At 43.8% G+C, this 18,110-nt stretch overlaps 1 protein-coding gene across 1 annotated transcript in view; it reads left to right on the top strand.

Annotated features, from left to right (window-relative positions):
• The window catches only part of mtmr9 (myotubularin related protein 9), a 38,303-nt gene that overhangs the window by 13,311 nt on the left and 6,882 nt on the right, over window positions 1-18,110 (top strand). Inside the window, exons 7-10 of the mRNA XM_064925758.1 lie at window positions 1,672-1,833; window positions 1,929-2,070; window positions 3,681-3,901; window positions 15,808-15,959. Of these exons, the coding sequence (XP_064781830.1) occupies window positions 1,672-1,833; window positions 1,929-2,070; window positions 3,681-3,901; window positions 15,808-15,959 (677 nt within the window). The remainder of the gene's footprint in view (window positions 1-1,671; window positions 1,834-1,928; window positions 2,071-3,680; window positions 3,902-15,807; window positions 15,960-18,110) is intronic.

Here is an 18,110-nt window from a genome sequence, read left to right as displayed (position 1 = left end):
CACAAAATGCAGAAATAAAAATATAATTCATGCCTTACCTTTGATGAGCTTCTTCTGTTGGCACTCCAATGTCCTATAAACATCACAAATGGGCCTTTTGTTCGATTAATTCTCTTGCTATATATCCAAAATGTCCATTTATTTGGCGCATTTGATCCAGAAAAAAACACTGGTTCCAAGTCGCTCAACATGACTACAAAATGTCTCATAAGTTACATGTAAGCTTTGTCCAAACATGTCAAACTACTTTCCTAATACAACTTTAGGTATTTTTTTAAACGTAAATAATCAATATAATTGAAGACGGGATGATCTGTGTTCAATACCGGAGGAAAACAAAGTGGAGCGTGCTTTGACTAGACTGGAGCCTTGTTCTGAACAGTTTTACTTCTTCATTTCTCAAAGGACAAACCTCAACCAATTTCTAAAGACTGTTGACATCCAGTGGAAGCGATAGGAACTGCAGGGAAGTCGATTAGAAATCTGGATTCCCAATGAAAATTCATTTGAAAAGTGACCTAAGAAAAAAACAAACAATTAGAACCGTTTGTCCTCTGGGTTTTGCCTGCCAAATAAGTTCTGTTATACTCACAGACATGATTCAAACAGTTTTAGAAACTTCAGAGTGTTTTCTATCCACATCTACTGACAATATGCATATCTTAAATTCTGGGTCTGAGTAGCAGGCCGATTTATTTTGGACACGCATTTCATCCGGACGTGAAAATACTGCCCCCTGCCCCAAAGAAGTTAAGAAACAAGAATACATGAAATCAATAATTTGCAACAGATGACATTCATATTCCGACTCTGAAACTCAGTTAGATACCTTATGATGGCTCAGGTTATCAGTCAACCTACCAGGGATTGATAAGGAATGTAAAAATTGTACGGTTAAGAGGGATGAGGTAAAATAGTATGTCTATATAGTAAGCAAATAAGTCTGACTGCACAACCCATTGGCAAAACATTGAGAAATCATGTGACTAAACGGAAGAAGAAGAAGAAGAAACTACACTAGGAAACAAAGAAGAATGATAGTTAAAAACCTGTGGAGCACCTTAAGTAAAGTTTTGGGCAAAAAGGCAAACTCAGCTCCGTCATCTATTGAATCAGATGGATCAGTCATCACAAAGCCCACTGATATTGCAAACTACCCTAATTATTTTTTTCATTGGCAAGATTAGCAAATGTAGGCATGACATGCCAGCGCCAAACGCTGACACTACACATCCAAGTATATCTGACAACATTATGAAAGACAATCATTGTAATTTTAAATGATGTAAAGTGGAGAGCCTGATAAAGCTGGTAGAGGTCTGTTATAACCTCTCCTCTTCCCCCCCCCACAGGTCCAGTATTCTCCAGTAGAGCCTGATAAAGCTGGTAGAGGTCTGTTATAACCTCTCCTCTTCCCCCCCCCACAGGTCCAGTATTCTCCAGGAGAGCCTGATAAAGCTGGTAGAGGTCTGTTATAACCTCTCCTCTCCCCCCCCACAGGTCCAGTATTCTCCAGGAGAGCCTGATAAAGCTGGTAGAGGTCTGTTATAACCTCTCCCTTCCCCCCACAGGTCCAGTATTCTCCAGGAGAGCCTGATAAAGCTGGTAGAGGTCTGTTATAACCTCTCCTCTTCCCCCTCCACAGGTCCAGTATTCTCCCCCCCCCCACAGGTCCAGTATTCTCCAGGAGAGCCTGATAAAGCTGGTAGAAGCCTGTAATGACCAGAGCCACAGTATGGACCGCTGGCTCAGTAAACTAGAGGCTTCTAATTGGCAGACTCACGTCAAGGAGATCCTCACTACTGCCTGTCTGGCTGCTCAGTGCATCGACAGGTAGATAACCCATATAGCTAACACTCTATCTATCTCTGTCTCTCTTTAAGTTAAACTCAATAAACATTTTACCCTCTCGTGTCTGTCTGTCTCAGGGAGGGTGCGTCAGTACTTGTGCACGGGACAGAGGGGACAGACTCAACCCTACAGGTGACGTCTCTGGCTCAGATCATCCTGGACCCAGCCTGCAGGACCATTCAAGGATTCCAAGCTTTAGTGGAGAGAGAGTGGCTGCAGGTAACCCACACACACCCTGAGTCTAAACTATCCCCCCCCCCCCCCCCAATAGCAGGCCTTCTCTCTCTGAAAATTCAATGATGCTTTATTGGCATGGGAAACATATGTTGACATTGCCAAACCAGTAAAATAAACAAAAACAACAATTTAATTGTTTTGTTGTTGAAAAGAACAGTAAACATTACACTCATAAAGGTTTCAAAACAATAGATGTTTCAAGTGTAAAATGATCAGCTATGTTATAGTGTTATAGCAATGTAGTTGTAGTATGAATAATAGGGGAAGACAAACAAACACAAACAAATCAATTGGGACGGCGTCTTTCATAGAAGGCCCTTCGAGCCTTGTCTCTCAGATCGCTCACAGCCTTGTGGAAGTTACCTGTGGTGTTGACGTTTAGGCCGAGGTATGTGTGCTCTGGGGCAACGGTGTCTCGATAGAATGTGTATGTGTTGTCCTGGCAACTGGACCTTTTTTTTTTTTTTTTTGGAACTCCATTATTTTTGTCTTACTGAGATTTACTGTCTGGGCCCAGGTCTGTCTGGGCACAGGTCTGTCTGGGCACAGGTCTGTCTGGGCACAGGTCTGTCTGGGCACAGGTCTGTCTGGGCACAGGTCTGTCTGGGCACAGGTCTGTCTGGGCACAGGTCTGTCAGGGCCCAGGTCTGTCAGAATCTGTGCAGAAGATCTAGGTGCTGCTGTAAGCCCTCTTTGGTTGGCGACAGAAGCACCAGATTAATCTGCAAACAGTAGACATTTGACTTCAGATTCTAACAGAGTGAGGCCGGGTGCTGCTGACAGTTCTAGTGCCCTTGCCAATTCAGCCTTATTCTTAAATGGGTGAAGAAAAATAATCCTCAATCTACACACAAAACCCCATAAAGACAAAGCGAAAACAGGTTTTTAGAACTTCTGGCAAATTTATATGAAAAAAAATAAATACTTCCAACGCAGGAGTGGCTTCGGGACACGTCTCTGAATGTCCTTGAGTGGCCCGGCCAGAGCCTGGACTTGAACCCGATCGAACATCTCTGGAGAGACCTGAAAATAGCTGTGCAGCGACGCTCCCCCATCCAACCTGACAGAGCTTGAGAGGAACTGCAGAGAAGAATGGGAGAAACTGCCAAAGTACAGGTGTGCCAAGCTAGTAGCGTCAAACCCAAGAAGACTCGAGGCTGTCAAAGGTGCTTCAACAAAGTACTGAGTAAAGGTTCTGAATACTTATTTAAATGTGATATGTCAGTTTAAGTTTTTTATAGATTTCTGAAAACCTGTTTTCGCTTTGTCATTATGGATTATTGTTTGTCAATTGAGGAAAAAAACAAATATATTTTAGAATAAGGCTGTAACGTAAGAAAATGTGAAAAAAGTCAAGGGGTCTGAATACTTTCTGAATTCACTGTATTTATGTTGAAGAGGGTGGGGCTTGTGCTGCATCCCTGTCTCACCCCACGGCCTTGTGGAAACACATCTAATAGCTGAGTTAGAGAATCCAGTGGGTTCTGGTACTCTCTAATAGCTGAGTTAGAGAATCCAGGGGGTTCTGGTACTCTCTCTAATAGCTGATTGTAAGTTTAGTAATGTGTTTATTGGTTATATCCTCCCTCTAGGCGGGCCATCCGTTCCAGCAGCGTTGTTCCCAGTCAGCCTACAGTAACAGTAAGCCTCGTTGTGAAGCCCCGGTGTTCCTGCTCTTCCTAGACTGTGTGTGGCAGATCCTCCGCCAGTTCCCTTGCTCCTTCCAGTTCTCGCAACACTTCCTGGTTCTGCTCTTCGAACACGCCTACGCCTCGCAGTTTGGGACCTTCATGGGCAACAGCGCCTCCGAGAGGTCTGTCAGAGAATTACATCCTGAGAGTCATACGTTATGTTTAGTTATGGATATACAATGCCTTCAGAAAGTATTCATACACCTTGAATTATTCCACATTTTGTTGTGTTACAACCTGAATTCAAAATTTATTAAATATATTTTGTTTCTCACCCACCAACACACAATACCCCATAATGACATCACAATACCCCATAATGACATCACAATACCCCATAATGACATCACAGTACCCTGTAATGACATTACAATACCCCATAATGACATTACAATACCCCATAATGACAAAGCGAAAACATGTTTTTAGAAATGTTAGCAAATGTATTGAAAATTAAATGCAGAAATATCGAATTTACATAAGTATTCACACCCCTGAGTCAATACATGTTAGAATCTCCTTTAGCAGATATTACAGCTGTGAGTCTTTCTGGGTAAGTCTCTAAGAGCTTTGCACACCTGGATTGTACAGTATTTGCACATTTATTCTTTAAAGAATTCTTCAAGCTCTATCAAGTTGGTTGTTGATCATTGCTAGACAGCCATTTTCAAATCTTGCCATAGATTTTCAAGCCAATGTAAGTCAAAACTGTAACTAGGCCTCTCAGGAACGTTCAGTGTAGTCTTGGTAAGCAACTACAGTGTAGATTTTGTCATGGGTTTAAGGTTATTGTCCTGCTGAAAGGTCAATTTGTCTCCTAGTTGGAAAACAGACTGAACCAGACCAGAACCAATTTTTTTTTCAGATTTACTTTAGTGCCTTGTTGCAAACAGGAGTAACTACAATGTTGTTGATCCATCCTCAGCTTTCTCCTATCACAGCCATTAAACTCTGTAACTGTTTTAAAGTCAAATCAAATCAAATTTTATTTGTCACATACACACATGGTTAGCAGATGTTAATGCGAGTGTAGCGAAATGCTAGTTCCGACAATGCAGTAATAACCAACAAGTAATCTAACTAACAATTCCAAAACTAATTTATTATACACAGTGTAAGGGGATAAAGAATATGTACATAAAGATATATTAATGAGTGATGGTACAGAGCATCATAGGCAAGATACAGTAGATGGTATCGAGTACAGTATATACATATAAGATGAGTATGTAAACAAAGTGGCGTAGTTAAAGTGGCTAGTGATACATGTATTACATAAAGATGCAGTAGATGATATAGAGTACAGTATATACGTATACATATGAGATGAATAATGTAGGGTATGTAAACATTATATTAGGTAGCATTGTTTAAAGTGGCTAGTGATATATTTTACATAATTTCCCATCAATTCCCATTATTAAAGTGGCTGGAGTTGAGTCAGTGTGTTGGCAGCAGCCACTCAATGTTAGTGGTTGCTGTTTAACAGTCTGATGGCCTTGAGATAGAAGCTGTTTTTCAGTCTCTCTGTCCCAGCTTTGATGCACCTGTACTGACCTCGCCTTCTGGATGATAGCGGGGTGAACAGGCAGTGGCTCAGGTGGGTGTTGTCCTTGATGATCTTTATGGCCTTCCTGTAACATCGGGTGGTGTAGGTGTCCTGGAGGGCAGGTAGTTAGCCCTCTGGTGATGCGTTGTGCAGACCTCACTACCCTCCGGAGAGCCTTACGGTTGTGGGCAGAGCAGTTTCCGTACCAGGCGGTGATACAGCCCGCCAGGATGCTCTCGATTGTGCATCTGTAGAAGTTTGAGTGCCTTTGGTGACAAACCGAATTTCTTCAGCCTCCTGAGGTTGAAGAGGCGCTGCTGCGCCTTCTTCACGATGCTGTCTGTGTGAGTGGACCAATTCAGTTTGTCTGTGATGTGTATGCCGAGGAACTTAAAACTTACTCCCCTCTCCACTACTGTTCCATCGATGTGAATAGGGGGGTGTTCCCTCTGCTGTTTCCTGAAGTCCACAATCATCTCCTTAGTCACCATTGGCCTCATGGTGAAATCCCTGAGAGGTTTCCTTCCTCTCCGGCAACTGAGTTAAGAAGGAGGCCTGTATCTTTGTAGTGACTGGGTGTATTGATACACCATCCAAAGTGTAATTAATAACTTCACAAAGGGATATTCAATGTCTGCTTCTTATGTTTACCCATCTACCAATAGGTGTCCTTTCTGAGGCAATGGAATATATATATTATATATAATAATATAATATATATATTCTGTTGGAAAACCTCCCTGGTCTTTGTGGTTGAATCTGTGTTGGAAATTCACGGCTCGACTGAGTGACCTTACGATTATCTGTATGTGTAGGGTACAGAAATGAGAGAGTCATTCAAAAATCATGTTAAACACTATTATACATTATACATACTATTATATATATATATATATATATATATATTATATACTATTATTGCACACAGTGAGTCCATGGAACTTATGTGACTTATTAAAGCACATTTTTACTCCTGAATGTGTTTCCGTTTGAGGTTGAATACTTATTGACTCAAGACATTTCAGCTTATAATTTTTTTAATGATTTTTTTTTTATAAAAACATAATTCCACTTTGACATTATAGGGTATTGTGTGTGTAGGCCAGTGACACACAAAAAAAAATCAACATTTGAATCCATTTTATATTCAGGCTGTGACACAACAACATTTGGAATAAGTCAAAGGGTTTGAATAGTTTCTGAAGACCCTGTATATCTACATGTCGTCCAATGATGTTCACTCTATAGTGCTGAACTTTGGACCAGGGCCCGTACAGTACATGGCCAGTGCTGTTGTTTCCCTTGACTTTTTTTGACCTGTGACCTGGTCAGCCCGTCACATGCAGGTCAGCGTTACCTCAGACCTGGTCAGCCAATCGCATGCAGGTCAGCGTTACCTCAGACCTGGTCAGCCAGAGAGAGTGTGTGTTCTACAGGGGAGAATCTCTGTTCACTGCAAGGGACTGGGGATACACAAGTCACTGCTCAAGTTACCCCACTAAGTCAGACACTAATACGGCCTTAAAGAGCCACTAAGTCAGACACTAATACGGCCTTAGAGCCACTAAGTCAGACACTAATACGGCCTTAAAGAGCCACTAAGTCAGACACTAATACGGCCTTAGAGCCACTAAGTCAGACACTAATACGGCCTTAAAGAGCCACTAAGTCAGACACTAATACGGCCTTAAAGAGCCACTAAGTCAGACACTAATACGGCCTTAAAGAGTCACTAAGTCAGACACTAATACGGCCTTAAAGAGCCGCTGAACATGCCGATTTGGCACGTTGCTCATAAACATTTAAATAAAGATTTCAGTGTTGTAGGTGTGTATCCGGTTAATGATGTTTGTCCCCCCATGAAGCCCTTCGTATTTCACATCCTCAAAATCCCAAGAATCAATCTAAGATAATGATTTATTATTTATTTTTTTTCCCAAATATGTAAAATTGCCCAACTAAAATATCGTACTAAGGTGTTTTGGTGCAGCAAATGTACATCGTCAAATCAAAAACAAATGTATTCTATTTACACTTTGTAGTCAATTGTGACGCTAGAATAACTTTACTGACTCATATCAATGCCACATAGGCCGTTTTCAAAGGTTTGTTGCTTTTTAAAGGCAGTCCCTCTAAGGTGGTTCTGCATCCTAAATGGAACACTATTCCCTTTATAGTGCACATGTCCTGGTCTAAAGTAGTGCACTATGTAGGGAATAGGGTTCCATAGGGCTCTGGTCTAAAGTAGTGCACTGTGTAGAGAATAGGGTTCCATAGGGCTCTGGTCTAAAGTAGTGCACTGTGTAGAGAATAGGGTTCCATAGGGCTCTGGTCTAAAGTAGTGCACTGTGTAGGGAATAGGGTGCCATAGGGCTCTGGTCTAAAGTAGTGCACTGTGTAGAGAATAGGGTTCCATAGGGCTCTGGTCTAAAGTAGTGCACTATATAGGGAATAGGGTGCCATAGGGCTCTGGTCTAAAGTAGTGCACTGTGTAGAGAATAGGGTTCCATAGGGCTCTGGTCTAAAGTAGTGCACTATATAGGGAATAGGGTGCCATAGGGCTCTGGTCTAAAGTAGTGCACTATATAGGGTTCCATAGGGCTCTGGTCTAAAGTAGTGCACTATATAGGGAATAGGGCTGCCATTTGGGATGTAGACTTGTAGAGAATAGGGCTGCTCCAGCAAACAAGGCCACTTACCACTCTTAGTTGCTTGGTTCTTATGTGGGAACAGGGAAAGCCTGGATGGGTTACATTTGGGACAGATAGCTCCTAGCTGGTCTCATATTAAATCTTAACTAAAAAGTAATGAATAATGTGGAAAGGGTGCCATAGGGCTCTGGTCTAAAGTAGTGCACAACTAGGGTTCCATAGGGCTCTGGTAACACTAAAGTTGTGAACTATCGTGGTCAAAACATATTGATACAAAGTAGCTAGATGGGGAATAGTGTGTCCATAGGGCTCTACCTTCTTAAGTAGTGCACTATCAATAGGGTTCCATAGGGCTCTGGTCTAATCTTAAGCCCTAACACTATCAATAGGGGTCCATAGGCCTGGTTTCTAACTTCTTAACAACTATATAGAGAATAGGGTGCCATAGGGCTCTGGTCTAAACAGTGCACTATCAACAATAGGTCCATAGGCCCTAGTTTCTACCTTCTTAACAAGTGCACTATCAATAGGGTTCCATAGGGCTTGGTCTAAAGTAGTGCACTATATAGGGTTCCATAGGGTCCTCTGGTCTAAAGTTTTGCACTATATGGAATAGGGTTCATTTGGTCTGGTCTACAACAAAGTGAACATTGCAATTGGGAATAGGTGCCATAGGGCTCTGGCTAAAGTAGTGCACTATATAGGGTTCCATAGGGCTCTGGTCTAAAGTAGTGCACTATATAGGGTTCCATAGGGCTCTGGTCTAAAGTAGTGCACCATATAAGGAATAGGGTTCCATAGGGCTCTGGTCTAAAGTAGTGCACTATATAAGGAATAGGGTGCCATTTGGGATGTAGACTTGTCACTCAGGGCTGCTCCAGCAAACAAGGCCCACTTACCACTCTTAGTTACTTGGTTCTTATGTGTGTGTACTTTTGAAAGCCTGGATGGGTTACATTTGGGACAGATAGCTCCTAGCTGGTCTCATATTAAATCTCAACTAAAACGCGTAATGAATAATGTGGAAATTGAGCAAGTTGAGATGACGAAACTGCTTGGAGTAACACTAGATTGTGAACTGTCGTGGTCAAAACATATTGATACAACAGTAGCTAAGATGGGGAGAAGTCTGTCCATAATAAAGCGCTGCTCTACCTTCTTAACAACACTATCAACGTGGCAGGTCCTACATGCCCTAGTTTCTACCTTCTTAACAACACTATCAACAAGGCAGGTCCTACAGGCCCTAGTTTCTACCTTCTTAACAACACTATCAACAAGGCAGGTCCTACAGGCCCTAGTTTCTACCTTCTTAACAACACTATCAACAAGGCAGGTCCTACAGGCCCTAGATTCTACCTTCTTAACAACACTATCAACAAGGCAGGTCCTACAGGTCCTAGTTTCTACCTTCTTAACAACACTATCAACAAGGCAGGTCCTACAGGCCCTAGTTTCTACCTTCTTAACAACACTATCAAAAAGGCAGGTCCTACAGGACCTAGTTTCTACCTTCTTAACAACACTATCAACAAGGCAGGTCCTACAGGCCCTAGTTTCTACCTTCTTAACAACACTATCAAAAAGGCACGTCCTACAGGCCCTAGTTTCTACCTTCTTAACAGCACTATCAACAAGGCAGGTCCTACAGGCCCTAGATTCTACCTTCTTAACAACACTATCAAAAAGGCAGGTCCTACAGGTCCTAGTTTCTACCTTCTTAACAACACTATCAACAAGGCAGGTCCTACAGGCCCTAGTTTCTACCTTCTTAACAACACTATCAAAAAGGCAGGTCCTACAGGACCTAGTTTCTACCTTCTTAACAACACTATCAACAAGGCAGGTCCTACAGGCCCTAGTTTCTACCTTCTTAACAACACTATCAAAAAGGCAGGTCCTACAGGCCCTAGTTTCTACCTTCTTAACAACACTATCAACAAGGCAGGTCCTACAGGCCCTAGTTTCTACCTTCTTAACAACACTATCAAAAAGGCAGGTCCTACAGGCCCTAGTTTCTACCTTCTTAACAACACTATCAACAAGGCAGGTCCTACAGGCCCTAGTTTCTACCTTCTTAACAACACTATCAACAAGGCAGGTCCTACAGGCCCTAGTTTCTACCTTAACAGCACTATCAACAAGGCAGGTCCTACAGGCCCTAGTTTCTACCTTCTTAACAACACCATCAACAAGGCAGGTCCTACAGGCCCTAGTTTCTACCTTCTTAACAACACTATCAACAAGGCAGGTCCTACAGGTCCTAGTTTCTACCTTCTTAACAACACTATCAACAAGGCAGGTCCTACAGGCCCTAGTTTTTTCTGATCTGGATACTGGTCAGTCATTTGGTCAGGTGCCACAACAAAGGAACATTGCAATTGGCTCAGAACAGGGCAGCACGGCTGGCCCTCAGAACAGGGCAGCTTGGCTGGCCCTCAGAACAGGGCAGCATGGCTGGCCCTCAGAACAGGGCAGCTTGGCTGGCCCTCAGAACAGGGCAGCAATGCTGGCCCTCAGAACAGGGCAGCAAGGCTGGCCCTTGGATGTACACAGAGAGCTAATATTAATAATATGTCAATCTCCCCTGGCTGAAAGTGGAGGAGAGATGGACTTCATCACTGCTGTTCGTTTCTTATTGTTCAGAGTAAATAACTCATGGACACTAGAGAAGCTTTAACCAAGTTAAATTCTGCCCAAAGGTTCTGTAAAGCTGTAATTCAGACACCCCAACATTTCTCCCATCACAGATATATATATATATATATATATATACTGCTCAAAAAAATAAAGGGATTACTAAAATAACACATCCTAGATCTTAATGAATGAAATATCCTTATTAAATATTTTTTTCTTTACATAGTTGAATGTGCTGACAACAAAATCACACAAAAATTATCAATCGAAATCACATTTATCAACCCATGGAGGTCTGGATTTGGAGTCACACTCAAAATTAAAGTGGAAAACCACACTACAGGCTGATCCAACTTTGATGTAATGTCCTTAAAACAAGTCAAAATGAGGTTCAGTGTGTGTGTGGCCTCCATGTGCCTGTATGACCTCCCTACAATGCTCCTGATGAGGTGGCAGATGGTGTCCTGAGGGATCTCCTCCCAGACCTGGACTAAAGCATCCGCCAACTCCTGGGCTGTCTGTGGTGCAACGTGGCGTTGGTGGATGGAGCGAGACATGATGTCCCAGATGTGCTCAATTGGATTCAGGTCTGGGGAACGGGTGGGCCAGTCCATAGCATCAATGCCTTTATCTTCCAGGAACTGCTGATACACTCCAGCCACATGAGGTCTAGCATTGTCTAGAGGAGGAGCCCAGGGCCAACCGCACCAGCATTTGGTCTCACAAGGGGTCTGAGGATCTCATCTCGGTACCGAATGGCAGTCAGGCTACCTCTGGCGAGCACATGGAGGGCTGTGCGGCCCCCCAAAGAAATGCCACCCCACACCATGACTGACCCACCGCCAAACCGGTCATGCTGGAGGATGTTGCAGGCAGCAGAACGTTCTCCACGGCGTCTCCAGACTCTGTCACATGTGCTCAGTGTGAACCTGCTTTCATCTGTGAAGAGCACAGGGCGCCAATGGCGAATTTGGCAATCTTGGTGTTCTCTGGCAAATGCCAAACGTCCTGCACGGTGTTGGGCTGTAAGCACAACCCCCACCGGTGGATGTCGGGCCCTCATGCCACCCTCATGGAGTCTGTTTCTGACCGTTTGAGCAGACACATGCACATTTGTGGCCTGCTGGAGGTCATTTTGCAGGGCTTTGGCAGTGCTCCTCCTGCTCCTCCTTGCACAAAGGCGGAGGTAGCGGTCCTGCTGCTGGGTTGTTGCCCTCCTACGGCCTCCTCCACGTCTCCTGATGTACTGACCTGTCTCCTGGTAGTGTCTCCATGCTCTGGACACTACGCTGACAGACACAGCAAACCTTCTTGCCACAGCTCGCATTGATGTGCCATCCTGGATGAGCTGCACTACCTGAGCCACTTGTGTGGGTTGTAGACTCCGTCTCATGCTACCACTAGAGTGAAAGCACCGCCAGCATTCAAAAGTGACCAAAACATCAGCCAGGAAGCATAGGAACTGAGAAGTGGGCTGTGGTCACCACCTGCAGAACCACTCCTTTATTGGGGGTGTCTTGCTAATTGCCTATGATTTCCACCTGTTGTCTATTCCATTTGCACAACAGCATGTGAAATGTATTGTCAATCAAGTGGACAGTTTGATTTCACAGAAGTGTGATTGACTTGGAGTTACATTGTGTTGTTTAAGTGTTCCCTTTATTTCTTTGAGCAGTGTATATAGAAGACACTCCTCTCCAATCCGTTCATCTTATGGTTCTACAGGAAAAGAGTAACAGGATACTAAACCCTTATTACTCCCTTCAGGGGATCTGACCTGACCTGACCTCCTGACCTCAACCCCTCCTTCACCTAATCCACAGATGTCCATCTGTCTCCCCTATGTCAACACGGTGCTCCCGTCCACCCAGCACATTCTTTCTACAGATCTCTCTCCTCAATATACCCTGCGTCTGATCTATCATGTCAGATGTAACAGAGTCAGATTCGCAACCTCACTTCCCAGCTTGAAAAGTCTCCACCCGTACTATTGAAACGCCTAGCTTTTTGGTAACCAAGTTGGCTAAGACGTTGCTAAGTAGGTGGTCACGTGTGTTTTGCGAGGCAGAGGTCCCGGGTTCTAGCCTCGGTGGGAGCTGGTGCAGGAAGTGGTTCAGCTAATCAAGCACAGGGCTTTAGGGAAACATATGTTAACATTGCCAAAGCAAGTGAAATAGATCAACAATAGTAAAATAAACACACACAAAATGTACAGTAAACATTACACTCACAAAAGTTCCATAAGAATCGAAAAGACATTTCAAATGGCATATGTCTGTATACAGTGTTGTAATGATGTGCAAATAGTCAAAGGACAAAAAGGATGTTAACTGAACATAAATATGGGTTGTATTTACAATGGTGTTTTTTCTTCACTGGTTGACCTTTTCTTGTGGCAACAGGTCACAAATCTTGCTGCTGTGATAGCACACTGTGGAATTTCACCCAGTAGATATGGGAGTTTTATCAAAATTTGATTTGTTTTCTAAATCTTTGTGGGTCTCTGTAATCTGAGAGAAAAATGTCTCTCTATAGTGGTCATACATTTGGCAGGAGGTTAGGAAGTGCAGCTCAGTTTCCACCTCATTTTGTGGGCAATGTGCACATAGCCTGTCTTCTCTTGAGAGCCATGTCTGCTTACGGTGGCCTTTCTCAATAGCAAGGCTATACTCACTGAGTCTACATAGTCAAAGTTTTCCTGAAGTTTGGGTCAGTCACAGTGGTCAGGTATTCTGCCACTGTGTACTCTCTGTTTACGGCCAAATAACATTCCAGTTTGCTCTGTTTTTTTGTTAATTCTTTCCAATGTGTCAAGTAATTATCTTTTTGTTTTCTCATGATTTGGTTGGGTCTTATTGTGCTGCTGTCCTGGGGGTCTGTTTGTGTCTGTGAACAGAGCCCCAGGACCAGCTTGCTCGGGACTCTTCAGGTTCATCTTTCTGTAGGTGATGGCTTTGTTATGTTGCTTTGTTGAATTTAACGGCTCCTTTCTGTGTTTTGATAATTAGCATGTATCTGGATGCATTATTTGGTGTTTTGCGTTGTACACAGAGGATATTTGTGCAGAATTCTGTATGCAGAGTTTCAATTTGGTGTTTGTCCCATTTTGTGAATTCTTGGCTGGTGAGCGGACCCCAGACCTCACAACCAAAAAGGGCAATGGGTTCTATAAATGATTCAAGTATTTTTAGCCAGATCCTAATTGGTATGTCAACTTTTATGTTCCTTTTGATGGCATAGAAGGCCCTTCTTGCCTTGTCTCTCAGATCGTTCACAGCTTTGTGGAAGTTACCTGTGGTGTTGATGTTTAGGCCAAGATATGTATAGTTGTTTGTGCTCTGGGGAAACTGTGTCTAGGTGGAATTTGTATTTGTTGTCCTGGTAACTGGACTTTTTTTTTTTGAACACCATTATTTTGGTCTTACTGAGATTTACTGTCAGGGCCCAGGTCTGACAGAATCTGTGTAGAAGATCTAGGTGCTGCTTGCTGTCGGCCCTCCTTGTTGGGGACAGAAGCACCAGATCATCAGCAAACATTAGTAGGGTCAGGCCAGGTGCTACAGACTGTTCTAGTGCCCTCGCCAATTCGTTGATATATATGTTGAAGAGGGTGGGGCTTAAGCTGCATCCCTGTCTCACGCCCCGGCCCTGTGGAAAGAAATGGATGTTTGTGTACATGGATTTTATAATGGTGTATGTTTTTCCCCCAACACCACTTTCCACCAATTTGTATAACAGACCCTCATGCCATATCAAAAGCTTTTTTGAAAATCAACAAGACATTGCCTTTGTTTTGTTTTGTCAATTAGAGTGTGCAGGATGAATATGTGGTCTGTCGGACGGTAATTTGGTATGAAGCCAATTTGACATTTGTTTAGTACATTTTTTTTTTCCACTCAGGAAATGTACGAGTCTGCAGTTAATGATAGTGCAGAGGATTTTCCCAAGGTTGCTGTTAACGCATATCCCATGGTAGTTTTTTGGGTCAAATTCATTTAGTCTTTTGTGGATTGGAGTGATCAGTCCTTGGTTCCAAATATTCAGGAAAATACCAGACCTAAGGATGATGTTAGAGTTTAAGTATTGCCAATTGGAATTTGTATTTTATATATTTTACAATTTTGCATACCATCAACACCACAGTCCTTTTTGGGTTGGAGGGTTTGTATTTTGTCCTGCAGTTTATTCAATGTAATTGGAGAATCCAGTGCGTTCTGATAGTCTTTTAATAGTTGATCATGTATATATTTTTGCTGTTCTTTGTTAAAGAGCCAAAAAGATTGGAGAAGTGGTTTATCCATACATCTCCGTTTTGGATAGATAACTCTTCGTGTTGTTGTTTGTTTAGAATTTTCCATGATTAGTCTGTGGATTCTTCAATTATAATGAGCTGTTTTCTGGCGTGCTGCTCCTTCTTTTTTGAGTAGATCTCTGTTCAAGTAGTGAGTTTGTTGTGATCTGATAGGGCTGTCCGTGTGCTGACTGTGAACGCTCTGGGAGACTCTGGGTTGAGGTCAGTGATAAAGTAGTCTACAGTACTATTGCCAAGAGATGAGCTATGGGTGTACCTACCATAGGAGTCCCCTCAGAGCCTACCATTGACTATGTACAGACCCAGGATGTAACAGAGCTATAGGTGTACCTACCATAGGATTCCCCTCAGAGCCTACCATTAACTATGTACAGACCCAGGATGTAACAGAGCTATAACTATGTCCCCTCAGAGCCTACCATTAACTATGTACAGACTCAGGATGTAACAGAGAGCTATAGAGTGTACCATTGACTACCAGGATGTAACAGAGAGTCCCCTCAGAGCCTACCATTGACTATGTACAGACTCAGCGTCTGACAGAGCTGCAGGAATTATGACCCATTTTTGTTGGTTACATTGTCGTAGTTGTGCCTGGGGGGGGCATATGTGGGAGAGGGGATGCTGTCACCTCCAGGCAGGTGTTTGTCCCCCTGTGTGCTGAGGGTGTCAGGTTCTTGTCCGGTTCTGGCATTTAGGTCACCACAGACTAGTACATGTCCCTGGGCCTGGAAATGATTGATTTCCCCCTCCAGGATGGAGAAGCTGTCTTCATTAAAGTATGGGGATTCTAGTGATGGGATATAGGTAGCACACAGGAGGACATTTTTCTCTGTTGAGATAATTTTCTTTTGAATCTCTCCTATTCCCCCCCAGGTCTAAGTTGAACCTGTCTCAGAAGACAGTCTCTCTGTGGTCGTGGGTGAACCGGCCCCAGGAGGTGGAGAGGCTGTCTAACCCGCTCTACGAGGCCAACTGTCTAGTTATATGGCCCTCCGTAGCCCCTCAGAGCCTGCTACTATGGGAAGGTAAGAACCTGGCTCCATTCCTAACCCCTGACCCCAAATGTTCTGCCTACTCTCAGGTCGGTGTTCTGTTTTGGATGGTTCACGAGTAGAATGGGTTTAGGGGAGCTCGACACTGACTTACTCGGATGCACGATGAGCAACATCTAATATTCCAAACTACATTTTTGTGTGAGAGCTGTTCATTTTTACACTTTTTTTTTTTTTACAATTTCACAAAAAAATAGGACTTTCAAAACAAAAAGTGTTTGTCTATTCCAGCTTCCCTCCCTTTTCTTAGTTTCTTGTTCACCTTTCAGTATGACCTCTTCCACTTCCTCTGTCTTCTGCTCTTCCTTTTCTTTCTCTTAGTATCTGTATTTATTATGGATCCCCATTAGGTCCTGTTGCCAAGGCAGCAGCTACTCTTCCTGGGGTTTTATTATGGATCCCCATTAGGTCCTGATCCCCATTGTTCCTGTCAAGGCAGCAGCTACTCTTCCTGGGGTTTATTATGGATCCCCATTAGGTCCTGTTGCCAAGGCAGCAGCTTCTCTTCCTGGGGTTTATTATGGATCCCCATTAGTTCCTGCCAAGGCAGCAGCTACTCTTCCTGGGGTTTATTATGGATCCCCATTAGTTCCTGCCAAGGCAGCAGCTACTCTTCCTGGGGTTTATTATGGATCCCCATTAGTTCCTGCCAAGGCAGCAGCTACTCTTCCTGGGGTTTATTATGAATCCCCATTAGTTCATGTCAAGGCAGCAGCTACTCTTCCTGTGGTTTATTATGGATCCCCATTAGTTCCTGCCAAGGCAGCAGCTACTCTTCCTGGGGTTTATTATGGATCCCCATTAGTTCCTGCCAAGGCAGTAGCTACTCTTCCTGGGGTTTATTATGGATCCCCATTAGTTCCTGTCAAGGCAGCAGCTACTCTTCCTGGGGTTTTATTATGGATCCCCATTAGGTCCTGTTGCCTAGGCAGCAGCTACTCTTCCTGGGGTTTATTATGGATCCCCATTAGTTCCTGCCAAGGCAGCAGCTACTCTTCCTGGGGTTTATTATGGATCCCCATTAGTTCCTGTCAAGGCAGCAGCTTCTCTTCCTGGGGTTTATTATGGATCCCCATTAGGTCCTGTTGCCAAGGCAGCAGCTACTCTTCCTGGGGTTTATTATGGATCCCCATTAGGTCCTGTTGCCAAGGCAGCAGCTACTCTTCCTGGGGTTTATTATGGATCCCCATTAGTTCCTGTCAAGGCAGCAGCTTCTCTTCCTGGGGTTTATTATGGATCCCCATTAGGTCCTGTTGCCAAGGCAGCAGCTACTCTTCCTGGGGTTTATTATGGATCCCCATTAGGTCCTGTTGCCAAGGCAGCAGCTTCTCTTCCTGGGGTTTATTATGGATCCCCATTAGTTCCTGCCAAGGCAGCAGCTACTCTTCCTGGGGTTTATTATGGATCCCCATTAGTTCCTGCCAAGGCAGCAGCTACTCTAACTGGGGTTTATTATGGATCCCCATTAGTTCCTGCCAAGGCAGCAGCTACTCTTCCTGGGGTTTATTATGAATCCCCATTAGTTCATGTCAAGGCAGCAGCTACTCTTCCTGTGGTTTATTATGGATCCCCATTAGCTACTCTTCCTGGGGTTTATTATGGATCCCCATTAGTTTCTTCCTCTTCCTGGGGTTTGCCAAGGCAGCAGCTACTCTTCCTGGGGTTTATTATGGATCCCCATTAGTTCCTGCTACTCTTCCTGTTTTATTATGGATCCCCATTAGGTCCTGCAGCAGCTACTCTTCCTGGGGTTTATTATGGATCCCCATTAGTTCCTGTCAAGGCAGCAGCTTCTCTTCCTGGGGTTTATTATGGATCCCCATTAGGTCCTGTTGCCAAGGCAGCAGCTACTCTTCCTGGGGTTTATTATGGATCCCCATTAGGTCCTGTTGCCAAGGCAGCAGCTCTCTTCCTGGGGTTTATTATGGGTCCCCATTAGTTCCTGCCAAGGCAGCAGCTACTCTTCCTGGGGTTTATTATGGATCCCCATTAGTTCCTGCCAAGGCAGCAGCTACTCTTCCTGGGGTTTATTATGGATCCCCATTAGTTCCTGCCAAGGCAGCAGCTACTGTTCCTGGGGTTTATTATGGATCCCCATTAGTTCCTGCCAAGGCAGCAGCTACT

The sequence above is a fragment of the Oncorhynchus masou genome, chromosome 19 (assembly GCF_036934945.1).
Source record: "Oncorhynchus masou masou isolate Uvic2021 chromosome 19, UVic_Omas_1.1, whole genome shotgun sequence".
Lineage (NCBI taxonomy): Eukaryota > Metazoa > Chordata > Actinopteri > Salmoniformes > Salmonidae > Oncorhynchus > Oncorhynchus masou.
This window is presented reverse-complemented; position numbering and strand designations above follow the sequence as displayed.